General features: G+C 48.3%; 1 protein-coding gene across 3 annotated transcripts; it reads left to right on the forward strand.

The window, feature by feature from the left end:
* The first annotated feature begins 426 nt into the window (after nucleotides 1-426).
* plekho1a (pleckstrin homology domain containing O1a) lies at nucleotides 427-16,175 on the forward strand. Of its 3 annotated transcripts, none has more exons than XM_086193348.1 (10): nucleotides 427-689; nucleotides 2,133-2,282; nucleotides 4,480-4,620; nucleotides 5,848-5,952; nucleotides 6,092-6,193; nucleotides 6,284-6,613; nucleotides 10,330-10,427; nucleotides 10,965-11,121; nucleotides 11,202-11,314; nucleotides 12,005-16,173. In XM_086193348.1, the coding sequence occupies exons 1-10, from the start codon at nucleotides 498-500 to the stop codon at nucleotides 12,765-12,767; spliced, it is 2,151 nt and encodes a 716-aa protein (XP_086049474.1). In that variant the 5' UTR covers nucleotides 427-497; the 3' UTR covers nucleotides 12,768-16,173. The 3 variants fall into 3 exon arrangements, with proteins under 3 accessions (XP_086049474.1, XP_086049473.1, XP_086049475.1); XM_086193347.1 differs by having other exon boundaries at nucleotides 429-689; nucleotides 12,002-16,173; XM_086193349.1 differs by lacking the exons at nucleotides 427-689; nucleotides 2,133-2,282; nucleotides 4,480-4,620 and adding an exon at nucleotides 5,030-5,425 and having other exon boundaries at nucleotides 12,002-16,175.
* The last annotated feature ends 205 nt before the right edge of the window (nucleotides 16,176-16,380 follow it).

Below are 16,380 nucleotides of genomic sequence, written 5' to 3' on the forward strand. Positions count from 1 at the left end.
GTCTTTCCTGGCAGAATTTGGCTTCTGTGCACTGTAAAACAATATCATAACTCTTGAACAAAGCTAAGAAGAAATGTTAAAGTTATATTACTAGACGGTGACATCATAATCTATCACAATTTGTTTTGGATTATTTGATCATATCGGTTGAATATCTCATAATTCCGAGGGATTTAATCTCAGTATTTTAGAGGTTTAACTTCATGCTCCTTTTTGTCTGTTTTGAAATGTGCTTGGACCTTCTATTTAATTTTAATACTTTAATACATTTTTTTGTCTGTCTCTCTCGACATATGTATGTATACATACAAATACATATATATTGATTTGCGTCACGTGTTCAAATCGAGACTTCGACGTCACTTGAGTGAATGTTTCTTTGTTTATAAATGTGTGTGTGCGTGTGTGTGGATGTGTCGCTAGGTGGCACCGTCTGACTCAGTTTACCGGAATATGGGTTAGTGTGCGCGTGTCAGGGGAGCATCTGCCACAAACGCATGCGCGCCCGCGCGCAGGGAGGATGCTGGCGGGCTTCAGACAACAGACCGAAGACGAACACACCGACACCCTCAGCGGGATCTCGAGCGGGCAGTGGCCGGGCGGAGTCTCCTCCCCGTCGGCGTGATTGTCCTCGGAGCTCCGGAGGTCCTGAGGGAGGAAGCATGAAGAAGAGTAGCCAGAGCAAAAGGGTAGGAACGAACACACACACACACACACACACACACACACACACACACACACACACACACACACACACACTTTTCTCTGATGTTCCCACTGATTGAAGCTTCTGGTAGAAGTGAAAACCGTCCCAACATCCCGTTACTGCTCATCTTCATCACTTCATTTCCATCACTTCATAGCTGCTATGTGTTTGTAGTCCATGTACATCCTCCTCCTCCTCCAATCATCGGCTGCATTATTAACCTACATACACCACAGAATCCTAAATATTACAGTATTCTACATTAGTACACGACACTACCGCAGCAGAAATCTCTCTCTATTTGGAACTGAAATGAAATAAAATAGAACCCCCAAAAATGAGAGGTTGTGCTTCGGATGAAAAATAATCTAAAGCTACGTACATCAGAAAATAGAGAGTAAATAGAGAATAAATAGAGAGTAAATAGAGAATAAATAGAGAGTAAATAGAGAATAAATAGAGAGTAAATGGAGAGGAGGGAGCAACTGCAGTGTTTGACCAGTGAATGAAGTCTGTAGCAGTGGAGGCTCAGAAAGCTGAGGGCTTGTTTTCAGAGTGGATGACGTTTTAGCTGCAGGCGCTGTTTTGGAGGTTTGTTGCTGCTGAAAGACGTCTCCCGTTCTTACCGTTATTTAAGTCACGTCATCGCGCCTGCTGCATGGACGAGGCTGCTCGCCCTCAGGAGGACACTGACTGACTACTGGGACTAAACCGATTAGTTACCCTCAGTTTTCCAGGATGGAAATAAAACAGCTGGAAGTAAATGAGCCTCCATCACCGTGGCGACGCATCAGTTTCTACCATCCTGCCATGTTTGGAACAGATTCTGAAGCACTTTGGTCCGGAGAACTGAAAAAGCATAAACGGAATAAAGGCTTCAGCAACTTTCTGCTCTCACGAGCTGCTGCGACAGGAAGTGAACGCTGCATGCCTCCATGAAGTCAATCTCACGCCACCACCCCGTCGGATCAGTGCTGGGCGAAGCGAACAGCTGATTGCGATAGAATGGGCTGTTAGCTTAGCATCATGTGGGTCCGTTGTTTTCTTCTACTTGGGTCTTTTCTCAGCCTCTGCTGTTACATAATGGAAGTAGGTCAGTTGGCGAGGCGTCAGGCCGAGGACACTCCTAACTTCTCCATTTGTCTTCCTCATTTCTTCTTCTTTCTCCACCACGTTGAAACTCATCCCCCTCTCACAACAGCTGAGCTCCCTCATGTCCCACCTCCTCTTTGTGTCCCCCCCAGGTTGTTTGTCTCCTCACTGTCCAGAACTTAGAGGATCGAAATTAACGCGTCTTCTACCCCCCCCCCACGAGGTCATTTAATATGAACCATTAGAGTTTGTACACTTCTTTGACCAAATCAAACAAACTCAAGCAGTCATTAACCCTCCGTCCATGACTCCACCTCTCGTCTCTGCCCACCAGGGCCTACAGGACTCGGGTCAGCTGGCAGTCCAGCAGCCGGAGAAGGTGGGCTGGATCAGGAAGTTCTGTGGCCGCGGGATCTTCCGGGAGCTGTGGCGGAGCCGTTATGTGATGCTGCGGGGAGACCACCTGTTCATCTCAGACAAGGAGGTGAGCAGAGACTGGCTGACTTCAGCTGTGGGAGAGGACAGAGAGGATTGTGGGTAGCCGTCTGACTGGCCCCTAAGCTGGGAGCGCACTCGCGCTTGGAGCGCCGGCTAAGATGGTCGACAGCTGTTTGATGTCAGAGGCGCTGCTGCAGCAACAATCTGATGTTTCTGGTTTCAACGCTGCTGATTGAACTTGACTCTGAGTTGAAGCTCCAGTTATTGAGACCTGAAACCAGGATTTCACTCGTTTATCCAGTTCGTCAGATAACTGTCAGTCTCCAGGTCAGAGGGGAATATTGTTCTGTTATTCCACCTCATCGATCCGTCAGCTGCAGTTACTCAACAGCATCAGCTGATCAACGAGGCTGCGTCTCTGTTGTTCGATGTGACGCCGGCGTTGCTGAGGCATCGGAGTGAACACTAGTACTGGACCTCACAAAGACAGAAGCACACCTGCGCGCGCGCACACACACACACACACACACACACAAAGGCTGCTGGCTGAACAGTCAACAGTGTTTCTGAAACAAAGATCATCTGACACAGCTGAGCCTCCAGCTACACACTCTCTCTCTCTCACACACACACACACACGCACATACATGCACTCATACACACACACACTCCTCTGATGTGCACATTTATACACACATTATTTTAGTCTTTTCTCAGGAGATCTGTTGAATTTGTAAAAATGACAAAATGACATCTGTGTTTCAGCTGGTCGTTCTCAATCATATTGATCATATATTGACAGATTTATCACCACCAGCTCCACATGTGACACAAACACGCAGGCACACACACACACACACAGGCACGCGTGCACACACACACACACACACACACACACACACACACACATTGCCTCCCACTGACCTTGTTAAAGTGAATATACACTAATATGGTGCGGAGGGATTTGTTCCTAGGAATGTTAGTGACGAGCCAAGAGATGCTCGAGATTAGCATAATAATGCTTATGGCTATAGACTTAGGATGCTAGTGACTAGCCTGAAGATGCTTGTGGCTATCACCTTGGGATGCTAGTGACTAGCCTGAAGATGCTTGTGGCTATCACCTGGGGATGCTAGTGACTAGCCTGAAGATGCTTGTGGCTATCACCTGGGGATGCTAGTGACTAGCCTGAAGATGCTTGTGGCTATCACCTGGGGATGCTAGTGACTAGCCTGAAGATGCTTGTGGCTATCACCTGGGGATGCTAGTGACTAGCCAGGGCTGTTTAACAACCAGTTAGCCTGAGAATGCTACTAATATTAGCTTGGGGATGACACTGAGGGCTGGAGATACTCGTGATTGGAATCAGCTGATATCCAGTCTACACTTGTATCACATAACTAAGTGACAGATTGGATGGCTGAGTGATGTGATGTGTCAACGACAGTTTTACCTGTCAAACACTGACACAGGTTTAGACCTCAGAGACTCTTAATAACGTTTTTGAGTATCAAGATTAAAGTTGAACGAAGCTAAAATGAGACCAGACGAACAGCCAGCACTCAGAGACTCCGTCCATCCCTCCATCCATCCCTCCATCTTCCCCCTCTCCTCCTGTTCAGGGTGGTGGGGGTGGAGCCTATCCCAGCAGCCTCCCCCCTGGACAGGTCACCAGTCCATGGCAGGGCCAACACATAGAGACAGACAACCATTGGCTCTCCCAGCCACGCCTACGGTCAATTTAGAGTCTGGATTAACCTGGTCCCTCTTGATGTCTTTGGACTGTGGAGGAAGCTGGAGTACCAGAGAGAACCCAGCAGGAACAGGGAGAACATGGAGACTCACCCAGAAAGACCCCGTGCTGCAGCCGGGGCTCCACCCACAACCGTCTTGCTGGGGGCCACAGGGAGGACCACTGCTCCACCGGGCCGCCTCTCACAGAGACTCGTCTCACTGAAATAATCTTGTTTTTTAGGGTTTAAAACAGACAAAGTGGCCAAGTCAGCCTGCAGGAAACACAAACACTTGTAAATAAATGATGCTATTGTAGTTTTAAACACTCCTATTAGAATCTCACCATGTTTTCACTGCAAAAACTTTTGAGTTACTTCCCTTTCTGAGCCAAAAAGAGCAAAGAACAACAAAGAACTCTAATTATAGTTGATAATCCCATCATTTTTGTAAATTCTGCCGAATGTCCTGTAGCACGACTCTGAGTAAACGATGGCGTGCTTGTGTCTCAGGTGAGAGATGAGCGGAAGGCGCAGGAGGTCTTTGACCTGGCTGACTACGAGCGCTCGGAGGAGCTGAGGAAGGCGAAGAGCCGCAGCAAGAAGAACCACAGTCGCTTCACCCTGCTGCGCTGCCGCCAGCCGGGGAACAAGGTGAGTCTGTGACATCACCCAGGTGCAGGACACCAACTTTTAGGACCAAGTAGAGAGTACTACATAAAGGTTGAAAATGGAGAGGGCAGTATGTAGTACACAGGTTGAAGATGTTGTTATTAGTACTACAAAAATGTTTGGGATGTAGTAAGCAGTACTACATCAAGGTTGAGGAAGTAGTCGTCAGTATGTCAGTAGGCGATGTTTTCACTCATCCGTCCGTCCTCTCAGAGATTACCGTCCCTGCCCGACTCACTCCGCCCCCTCATTGGTGGATTTACATCCTGCTCTGGGTTGGTGGAGGTGGAGTTACATCACTCTGCCCTCAGCTGCTCTGATTGGTTGAATCAGGTTGGATTTTTTTTTCCTCCTCTGAAAAGGTTTAATCCACAGAATCCAATTAGTCTGTCAGAGGACGAGTTACAGCGGAATAATCCCCCAGACCTTCTCATGATCGTTCATGATGACATCACACAGAGAAAATAGATAAAAATAGAGAGAATTTAGAGTAGATCACGATGAGCAGCTGGAAATGTCTTCGGTTCCGAGAGTCTCGCCTCCAGATGACGGCATATGTTGCTTCACATCCTCTTGATTTGATAAGAGCTTCATTCTTAAAAAGAATCAGCCATGTAACTAAAGTCTCAAGGATCAGAAAACACATCCCGGCAGACTCTCCATGTCCCTGCTGCTGCCTCGAGTCCCGGCAGACTCTCCAGGTCCCTGCTGCTGCCTCGAGTCCCGGCAGACTCTCCAGGTCCCTGCTGCTGCCTCGAGTCCCGGCAGACTCTCCATGTCCCTGCTGGTAACAACTGCCAATAAGTAGAATTATAGAACAGACATGGATGGAGAATCTTGGTGTTGAAGGTTTTGGCTGTTTGTCAGATGAACTGGCAAGATTTACGAGTGTCTCTGGACTGCAGCATCTCTGAAACTTCTCATGTCCGAGGACAAACTTGTTAACATATAAGATCGTTATGTGAGTGTAGCGTGTTGTCATAGCCCCTAAAATCGACCTTAGTCAGCCTCCAACCTGGCTAACTAAGAAGAGTGAACTGGTGCAAGCTAAGAAAGCCGGCTCCATCCCCTGAAGAACAACGTAAATCACGGAAGGAGCAAGGAGACTAAAGTTCACTTGTCAGATGTTATCTGTGTTTTCTGAGGAGCTGATATTTATACTGGAACCTTAAAGGTCTTCGACATACTACAGTTTTCGGTCTTTCGCAGGTTCCGAACCTCGTGTTTCTGGCAGTGAGTCCTGAGGAAAAGGAATCATGGGTCAATGCGCTCAATGTGGCAATTATCAAAGCCAAGAACCGAGTTTTGGATGAGGTAGGACTGGTCTTCAGATGACGTAAATTGTGAGACAATATTTGCCTTGACACAGTTAGTGTATGCTTGGTTTGGATTCTTTGAACAGTTGAAATGTCTTCAGGAGATGCAGCAGGTTAGTCATTCCATCTCTATGCAGGTGACCATCGAGGAGGACAGCGCCTTGGTCCACCCTACCAGAGACCGAGCAAAAATCCCTCATGGCCGTCGGCTGCCCACCAGAGGACACCTCATTGCTGTGGTACCCAGCAAGCTCATGAGCTCTTACTTTGGTTTCCTAGTTAAAGATCTTTGCACTGCAGGTAATACTGTCTCTGCTGTCTCTCCCCAGGCATCCACGTCCTCCCATGGCATGCTGACCCTCGATCTGGTCACGGAGGAGGACGGCATTGCCAACGAATTTGATGGTGCCACGCAGGAATCCTGGGAGAATGTTTTCCGAGTCGACTTGCAGAGGGGGACTTCTTGTGGACAGGTGGTGGCGGTCGGATCTCGGGAGGTTGGAGGGCGTCAGCGGTCCGGCACCGATGTCTCAAAGCTTCGGGTCACGCCGAAGGAGCCCAAGGTGAAGACTGGAAGTCTGCCGAGGGGAAGTGAGAGATCCTGGGGCAAATATTCCCACCTTGAGGCCTCCAAGGTCCCCAAAACACAGCAGTTGCAGGTTCGTAATGCCTGCTTCACCGGTCATCATAAACATGTTGGGGGCGACATGGCGCCAAATCTCAATCTATAAAACCAAAGTCTTTCTCATAGACGTGTTTGTGAATATTCTCAGTTATCCAGGTCATCGTAATCCTCAAAAAATGATCAAACTAGGCAACTTTCTCATAGATGTTCATCCCTTTTTTGTCAACATCTCAACAGAAAAATTTACCTGAAGTAGAAAACCCAGGACCTCCTACATGTCCAGCTTTAGATGAATTCAGCTTTAGCATCTAGTCCCATGTTCTTGGATTCATACCCCTGACTTAATATGCAAAATCTAATTTATGTTCATGGTAATATGGATCTCGTCGTCCTCTTCCTCTTATCCGGTGGGTCCGGGTCGGGCAGCAGCCTCACCAAGGAAGCCCCGACTGTCCTCTCCAGCCACTTCTATCAGCTCTTCCGGGGGAATCCTGAGGTGTTCCCAGGCCAGCCCAGAGATATAATCCCTCCAGCGTGTCCTGGGTCGGCCCTGAGGCCTCCTCCAGGTCGGACATGCCTGGAACACCTCCTGAGGGAGGCGTCCTCACCAGATGCCTAAACCACCTCCACTGACTCCTCCACCTGGAGGAGCAGCAGCTCTACTCTGAGTCCCTCCTGAAGGACTGAGCTTCTCACCCTGTCTCTAAGGGAGAGCCCAGCCTCCCTGAGGAGGAAACTCATTTCAGCCGCTTGTATTCAGGATCTTGTGGGGATAATGTGGATCTTAATGTTAAACCTTGATCCCAAATATCAATGTTTGGGTTCCTTAATTCCATTAATTCCTCTGATCTCCAATTTCCTTGCAAAGTTTGTCCATTGGTTTATCAGGGCCTGAGCCAGAAGGTCCTTCAGGCTCAGGCCCTATTATGTTTGCTCAGCAGAGCAACACATCAGCAGCACTAAAAACACTAAAAACACCCACTAACCAGTGTCCCAGCCCCCAACACCCATGAGGCAGCTGGGCCAGACGGCCTGGAGCCGGTTTTCACATCCACACCATTCAACACCTGGTCCTGGACTGTTCTTGCTGTCAATGAGCGCGCGCTATATGAGCATTATGGGCATCACGCGCATCATCTAATTTCACCCCCTGAACAGGCATGAAATTCGCTGAAATTCGGCACAATTGTCCGGTCTGGCGACACATTCACGAATCAAAAAGTGAAACACCATAAAAGTCTATAGCGCCACCTAGGGAGCCACACAACTACAAGATAATTTTTGATAATTTGCAGCACTATAACTCCTCCCAGGAATGTCCCACAAACATGGGACCAACACCGTTGGACTCGTCTCATCAAGACGAACAACTCATACACTCTGACCCCCACTTTTTTTACTCCCCGAACAAACGCTATCTCTTCCTAGGGCGTTCATGGTATTGCTTCCAAAACTTAAAACGTGACTCTCCAAACTCTGCTGATTAAAAGTTATTAAAAATTTTTATCTGAATTACTGGGTTTAGATTTTACAAGCCGTCAAAGTGGGGGAGACACGTTTCACCTTCCAATGGAAGTCTATGGGGAGACGGTGTCCTCTCAGGGTTCATACTGTCAAACAAACGCTTCTCACGTCTACACCATCCATCCCACAGCTCTACCAACCACACCACTGCATTCCTGACAAAAACCCCTCCAAGAACATGGTGTTCTGTGTCCCTCTGGACCAGCGTATGCCGACTTCTTCCTCTTGTCCTACTCCAGTCCTGGTGCTCCTCCTGTCTCTCCACTCTAGCACAGATCAGAGACAGAGCAGTGGGGGAGGGGTTCTTAAAGGGCCAGCTCTCAGCTCTGCTCTCACTCTAGCACAGATCAAAGACAGAGCAGTGGGGGAGGGGTTCTTAAAGGGCCAGCTCTCAGCTCTGCTCTCACTCTAGCACAGATCAGAGACAGAGCAGTGGGGGAGGGGTTCTTAAAGGGCCAGCTCTCAGCTCTGCTCTCCACTCTAGCACAGATCAAAGACAGAGCAGTGGGGAGGGGTTCTTAAAGGGCCAGCTCTCAGCTCTGCTCTCACTCTAGCACAGATCAAAGACAGAGCAGTGGGGGAGGGGTTCTTAAAGGGCCAGCTCTCAGCTCTGCTCTCACTCTAGCACAGATCAAAGACAGAGCAGTGGGGGAGGGGTTCTTAAAGGGCCAGCTCTCAGCTCTGCTCTCACTCTAGCACAGACCAGAGACAGAGCAGTGGGGAGGGGTTCTTAAAGGGCCAGCTCTCAGCTCTGCTCTCACTCTAGCACAGATCAAAGACAGAGCAGTGGGGGAGGGGTTCTTAAAGGGCCAGCTTTCAGCTCTGCTCTCACTCTAGCACAGATCAAAGACAGAGCAGTGGGGGAGGGGTTCTTAAAGGGCCAGCTCTCAGCTCTGCTCTCACTCTAGCACAGATCAGAGACAGAGCAGTGGGGGAGCGGTTCTTAAAGGGCCAGCTCTCAGCTCTGCTCTCTCTCGAGCACAGATCAAAGACAGAGCAGTGGGGGAGGGGTTCTTAAAGGGCCAGCTCTCAGCTCTGCTCTCACTCTAGCACAGATCAGAGACAGAGCAGTGGGGGAGGGGTTCTTAATGGGCCAGCTCTCAGCTCTGCTCTCACTCTAGCACAGATCAGAGACAGAGCAGTGGGGGAGGGGTTCTTAAAGGGCCAGCTCTCAGCTCTGCTCTCACTCTAGCACAGATCAGAGACAGAGCAGTGGGGAGGGGTTCTTAAAGGGCCAGCTCTCAGCTCTGCTCTCACTCTAGCACAGATCAGAGACAGAGCAGTGGGGAGGGGTTCTTAAAGGGCCAGCTCTCAGCTCTGCTCTCACTCTAGCACAGATCAAAGACAGAGCAGTGGGGGAGGGGTTCTTAAAGGGCCAGCTCTCAGCTCTGCTCTCACTCCAGCACAGATCAGAGACAGAGCAGTGGGGAGGGGTTCTTAAAGGGCCAGCTCTCAGCTCTGCTCTCACTCTAGCACAGATCAGAGACAGAGCAGTGGGGAGGGGTTCTTAAAGGGCCAGCTCTCAGCTCTGCTCTCACTCTAGCACAGATCAAAGACAGAGCAGTGGGGAGGGGTTCTTAAAGGGCCAGCTCTCAGCTCTGCTCTCACTCTCTGATCAGACTCAGGCTTCTAACTCCTCAACTACAAGGCCTCCACTCTGGACCAGGACACCCTGGGATTCAGGCCAGGGCTCAGGCCCTCACAACGCTGCTTGTTATTGTCTGAGTCACTGTGACTGCAATTACATTTTTGGACATAAATGTCAGGAAGATGTGGCCAGTGTGCTTGCAAAAACAAGCGATGGGGACATGGCTTTATTTTCCTTTGTGGATATTTCACACCTCCAAGTGTTGAAAAGCAGAAAAAATTAACCCCTCGACGCAGGCTAATTAGCAGGTGGGGGCATTCTCCACGTATTTAAATTACAGAACCAGACTTCCATATTGAGGCGTCATTTAGTTGCTTCCTGAGAGGCCAGCTGGTGGCAGGTTACCATGGCAACCCTTCTCAACTTCACACAAACCACAGGGGCTGTTGTTGCCATCCACCTTTGCACAGCCTGTCACTGCTGCCACATTGCATTGTGTAAAACCTCTACCAGTCTAAATTGGTATGCACTAAGATTTCAGATGGACTAAAACCTCTATTTAAGGCTATTAACTGACACGTTAGTATGGAGTTTTGGACACTGCCTTTGCCTGCATGTCATCAAGTGTCTTCTTCTAGGTCCTCCAGACTCAGTCTAGAACACCGCAGCCAGGGAAGAGGTTCAGCATGCAGGGCCGGAGTCGCTGCGCCTCCATGGATGAAGTCCTCTCCTCCCGGTACTCAAACACCCAACAGCAAATCTACTCACATGATTGACAGCCATCCATCTCATCCGTCCTTTAATTCACCACATCCTGGTCCTCTTCCTGTTGGATGAGCACAAAACACCTCTGAAAAGGAGGAATTCATCCCTATAAAATTTCCAAACTTCTTCAACCTTTTGATAAAGAGAAAGTGTTTGCTTAAATGTCTGAAATAAAGTCTGCGTTTAACACGAGCTGAATATCGATTCATGTTTTGTTCTTCTACATTCAAGCAAACAATCCCATCGGCTTTTGGTGGAGGGAACCCGCGGCAATGCTTACCTTCCTGTTGGATGACAAAAACCCCATCCCCTAACTTAACTCACCTACAACCTAAGTTGTGAGGAAACTAGACCCAGGACCTGCTAACCCTCCAGCCCCGATCCTCCTCACGCCATGTTTTAAATGTCTGGAAGTTAATTTTCAAACAAATGTCGGAACTTTTGCAAGAAAATCTTCCTCCTCCTTACCTTGTATGCTCGTCCTCCTCCTCTGTATTTCTATTTCCAGACCTGCCATGATCCGCTCTGAGTTACGCTCTGCCCTGCGGCGTTGTCCCACTGAGGAGGAGGCGGGGACTTCAGTCCAGCCTGTCGGTCAGCTGCAGAGCCTCATCGCCCAGAGAATGCAGAGAGCTCAGGAGCTGCTGGAGGAGATGAGACTGCAGGTCCGACTGCTTCGTCCAGCAGATACCAGGATGTTCATTCATTCATTCATTCATTCATTCATCTGTCGTGTGATTAACAGGAGCTGCAGAAGGCCAAAGCTGAGAGAGAAAGAGGAGGCAGCTCACCTTACCTGAAGGGCATCGACTCCCCTCGCTTCCACCACCTCAGGGGCTCTGACTCGCCTCACTCCAGGTAAGCTACCCTCCCCTCACCTTTCATCCCCTTGAGCCCCCCACTGCCCAAAAGACCAGACAAAACTTGTTTTGCCAGCAATGGGAACAGATTTAATCAGCATTCAATCCCAGGTCATGTGACAAAACTGAACACCAAAAGTTGGACTTCCAGTCTGACCCACACACGTAGAACATTTAGTGCTCTGCGATCCACTTCTGCGACTTTACGTCAACACGGTCACAAATTCAACCTGTAAACATTCAAGCTGCGGTGCGCTAACATTGTTCCGTCTGTGCTGAATTTTAAAATCAAACTGGAGCAAAACATACACACTGAACACCTCACCGTCCTGCACGCTGCTTTGACTGCAGCCAACAACGACTGCATACGGGTCCAAGATGCCACACTCGGGTCCTGTTCTGAAACACTGCTCACTTCTCTCTGATGCAACAACTGCATTTGTGACGTTGAGCGTACCGCACCAGCTTGTTGGCAAACAGAACAGGATCAGCTTTTAAAGCGGTTTCGGTATCTTCAAGCGTCAGGATACTGCGTCCCTCTGATTTTGACATCGGAACACAAGTCAGTGTTCTCTGGAACTGAACTGGAAGACTCTGAGCTCCACAGGTCCAACCGTTTTCTGGGGACAGAAAGCCCTGACGCAAGAAACAATCTGTGTTTTACTGTTGTCAACATTCTCCTCAGCAGGTCGTCAGGATCCCCGAGGAGCAGGAGCAGCGACTCTCCTCGCCTGCGAGGCAAAGACTCTCCTCGGCAAAGAGGAAGAGAGTCTCCTCGCTCCAAAGCCAAGAGGAACCGCTCCAAAGGAACCGACTCACCTCGTTCAAGAGGATCCTGTTCACCTGCTGCTAAACCCAACGACTCACCTCACCTTAAAGATTCACCTCGTTTGACGGCCGGCGACTCCCCTCGATCAAAGAGTTCCGATGCTGTCTGCTCACCGAAGCTCAACATGGCAGACGTGGAAAAGTCATCTGAGTCACCGCCATGCAGCCGAGGATCCGACTCATCCGGAGGAAGTGAAGCCATCACCACCCCCCTACAGGAGGGCCAGGAGTCTCCCTTGAGTCAGAAGAACTCCCCAAGCCTGTCCCTATCCCTGGAGATCTCACAGCCCAAAACCCCTGACGAACACTGCCTGTCCCCAACCCCGCCCACCTCACCTCCTTCGATGGTGATGGAGGAAGAGCTGGAGGTGGAGAGAAGGCGTGCAGAGGCGGAGCGTCTCTTGGAGGAAGCTGTGTCATCTTGGAAGGAGGCGCAGGAGGTGCTGCAGGAGGTGAAGGAGCTGCAGAGCCAGACGCTGCGGCGGCAGCGACGGAGAACCTACGAAAAGATGACATCGCCAGCAGTGGCAGCGTTGCCCAAGGCAACCACAGCAGCAGAGGAGGATGACACGCCCACCTCGCCCACCTCACCTGAGGATGACGACGAATCGGAGACTCCGTGATCAGGATCTTCTTTTTTTCCCCAAATATTGTACTTTCTCAGAGGTGGCAGCGATTTTCAGCATGCTTTGAAACTAAACAGCTTACGCACAAGAGAGATTTTGATTCTTCTCCTAAACATTTTTACAACTTTGAATCTGTGAACTCTAAAATTGTGGATTATTGTGAAACCAGCGATTCTTCCCCGGAGGTTTAACCCTCCAGTGCACTAGACGCCCTTCAACCTCTGCTGCCATTTCATCCCCAAAAAGACTCTTCAGTGACGAGTCCGACTTGATTTTGATGAGTCGGCGTGTTGACGTGAGCGGAGAGGCGCTCGCCTTCACCTTCCGCTGAGGTGCTGCACGTTTCCTTCTTTTCTTTCCAGGTGTTCAGTAGTGAAGAAAGATGGAAGTTTGTCGTTTCAGAACCTTTTTTTCAAGCAAAGATGTCAACATTTAGGACAAACAGTGAAGTTTTTTTTTTCAGAAAACAAGACATTTCTGCTGAAAGTAACAGACAGAAAACCAACTTCCAGATTCCGCCCGTGACCAGATTGATGTGCTGTACTCTCACGTGTCGTCTGTGGCGTTTCTGTTGATCCCGTTGGAGTCTTCCTGCTGAAGTTCCCTCAGCTCAGTCGATGTTAACGAAAATCAGGGAGTCCAATTTCTACAACGCAAAGAGAGAATAAGCAATAAGGAGCGCCTTCTTGTACTCGTTAGTCAGTTGTGTGTTTTGACAGAACGAGACGCGTCATCAAATTTTACCACGTGGAAGCAAAATACTCAGAAGCGTCAGTTCCCACACGTCTCCGTCTGATATGTACTTGTTTGCCAGGATACTACGAGGCCCCAGGTTTACTGCATGGTCAAATATGAATAGAAGATCAGTTAAAAACAGCTGACAGAAGCTTTTGATTCCCTCCATCCATCATCCCTCCACCCATCATCCTTCCATCATCATCCCTCCATCCATCCATCCCTCCATCATCCATCCATCCATCCCTCCATGTTCTCCATCTTCTCCTGTTCAGGGTGGTGGGGGTGGAGCCTATCCCAGCAGCCTTCCCCCTGGACAGGTCACCAGTCCATGGCAGGGCCAACACATAGAGACAGACAACCATTGGCTGCCACTTTTGATTTCAATGAGTGACACCTGATCCACAAAAATGTATTTTACGTGTCAAGTACCACAAACACTTAGATTTGATTGAATAAATAAAGTTGAACCAACTCCCGTCTCCTTCCAAAGGAGGATGGTGGATTACAGCTGGATTAAGAAGACCTGGATTATACCAGGCGATGCTCTGGCAAGTTTGTAAACAAACACTTTCGGCCGGTTTAGCCGTTGTTAGCCGTCATTAGTTTTGTAGCTGAATATTTGTAGCTGGATCTTCCCACATTATGAAATCATAAAGAATTATTCCAGAATGGGAAAACAGCGTCTTTGTGAGATAAAAAAAGAAACTCCTAATGATGAGTATTTGAAAAGTGAAAACATGTTTTGGCTGCAGTGCTGCTGAACCTGACACGTTCAAGACCAACACTGTAAATATCAGCTAATGAAGGGGACCCATCGGGGGACCTGGCACATTCACACCGTGAATCCTGATTTCTTTTAAATCGGCATCACAAGCACTTGACAGCTCAGTTGTTGCTAACTTTGTGGCTACTTGCAGGGCTAAACTAGCTAACGGCTAAGGCCAGACAAGGACACGCTGATCCTGCTCAGCAAACTCAACTCGACTCATGAGCTCATTCACTGAGGAGGGAAACCTGCCCGTAGAGCTAACGGTCTGATGCTTAGCCGCTAACGCTGTTGAGAAGTGTTTTAGCTGCCGCCCTCGTAAACATCAGCTATCAACTTGGAGAAGGCTTCGTCAAATTTGCACTCTGTGGCTCAGCTTGGCTTTTCTTGGTCAGCTGAGCTAATTAAGAAATTAAACCTCACCAAAGAAACAAACTTGGAGGTGATTCTTTTTAAGTTTCTTTTAGGAAGTTTTCTCCTTGGAGGCCATTGAACTATACAGGTTGCTCAGTTTAAAAGCTGGTGTGATACCGTTGGTGGGAAAATGTAACATTCACCAGGTTAGCAATCAAACTGGGGAAAAAAAACAACAACCCACTGAAATACTTTTAAATACTTATGAAGCATTAAATATGAACCATGTGATGGGCATGACTTCAAGAAAATGCCATGTGTTTTGATAAACTAGTGACACCTTTATGTTCATTTTTATACACTCACAATTACTTCTGAAGATGAGCCAGTGACACTCATCCCTGAGGCAGGCCTCCTTTGGGTCGGACGAAGGTCACGACAAAGAGCCGCTTCCACTGGTCAGCAGACGGACGTCCGCACGAGGACCAGCGTGTCCAGCGCTGACGTCATGTTGTGTGTTGGTCGTTGTTTCTACTGCAATGTTGCTTTTTTTGGTGTCATGTCACAACTTCTGAACTTCTTTTCCTCATTCTTGCACATTGATTAGGAGTCTGGTGATGTTGAAGAAGCACGAACACTGTGAGAACAGATGAAGCATTCATGTACTGTGAGTGACATTGGTGAAAAGATGGTCTACAAATTTATTTAACTTTCTATATTTTGAGGTTTACACACACTGATTTATCCATGTAGAGTAAATGCATCTCACTATTTAACTATATTATTCCACGTTGTCAGAATGACAACTACTTATTTTAAATGTTCCATTTTCCTCTCATTTAAAGATTTCTAATGTTTTTTGAAGAATATTCAAAACCCTGAATTTCTGTATTGCAGCAATGCATTGAAGGTAAAAAAACAAACAAAGCACTGTTTATTTCCTGTTTTGAGCATCTTCACATGCAAAATAAAACAAGCTAACGAAACTGCCCCAAGGTGAGATTATTGCTGGCCTGTGCAGCGGCGGCAGCCTCAGAAGAAGAACCTAGAACAAATTTTATAAACATGGGCAGGCAGGACCTGGCAGACCTCCTATCGCACGTCGCTACGAGCTCGCTGGCTTGGACGAGGCCGTTGCTGGCAGGAAAAGCTGCTCTACGGTGAGCTTGTACCTGCTGTTATTTGGGTAAACTAGACCTGTGCCACACTGTCTAACAGTCACCGAGCTACTTCTCCAGAACAAACCTCTGCACTGAGAATACCGAGGTAACTTGCAGTCCCTGAATGCGGCGCTACACGCTAAGCAGCTGGCTTCATACCCATCAGATCCACCTCCGTCTAAGGAGGAAGGAAAGGTTCTCCGCTCTCTTTGTAACAAATCCATATTAAAGTACGACGATCCACCAAACCCTTCAGAAGGCTTTCCCAGGTGTTTGTTCCTTTAAGCTAAAGATCTCTTTTTTTATGCTCTTGTTCTAAAATGATTTCTTGGTGCAAAGGGGCAGATAAAACAAGATTTTTATTCTTTCTGTTCCTTTTTGTGTTTATCTTTCATTGCTCTTTCCTTTTGTCAATAAATGAAATAAAATAAAATAAATTAGTGCTTCAGTTGCCTACCACAAAAAACAGCCGATTTCCACCTGTCCTTTGACCAGCACTGATCCTGTTCAGGGTCGCGGGGTGGCGTCAGGTGAGAGGCAGCGTCACCCAGGACACATCGCATGGCAGATTAGCAGATTTCACCTTTTTAAA

This window comes from Aulostomus chinensis, chromosome 22, assembly GCF_037954235.1.
Source record: "Aulostomus chinensis isolate RoL2024-O1b breed Wild chromosome 22, RoL_Achi_v1.0, whole genome shotgun sequence".
Lineage (NCBI taxonomy): Eukaryota > Metazoa > Chordata > Actinopteri > Syngnathiformes > Aulostomidae > Aulostomus > Aulostomus chinensis.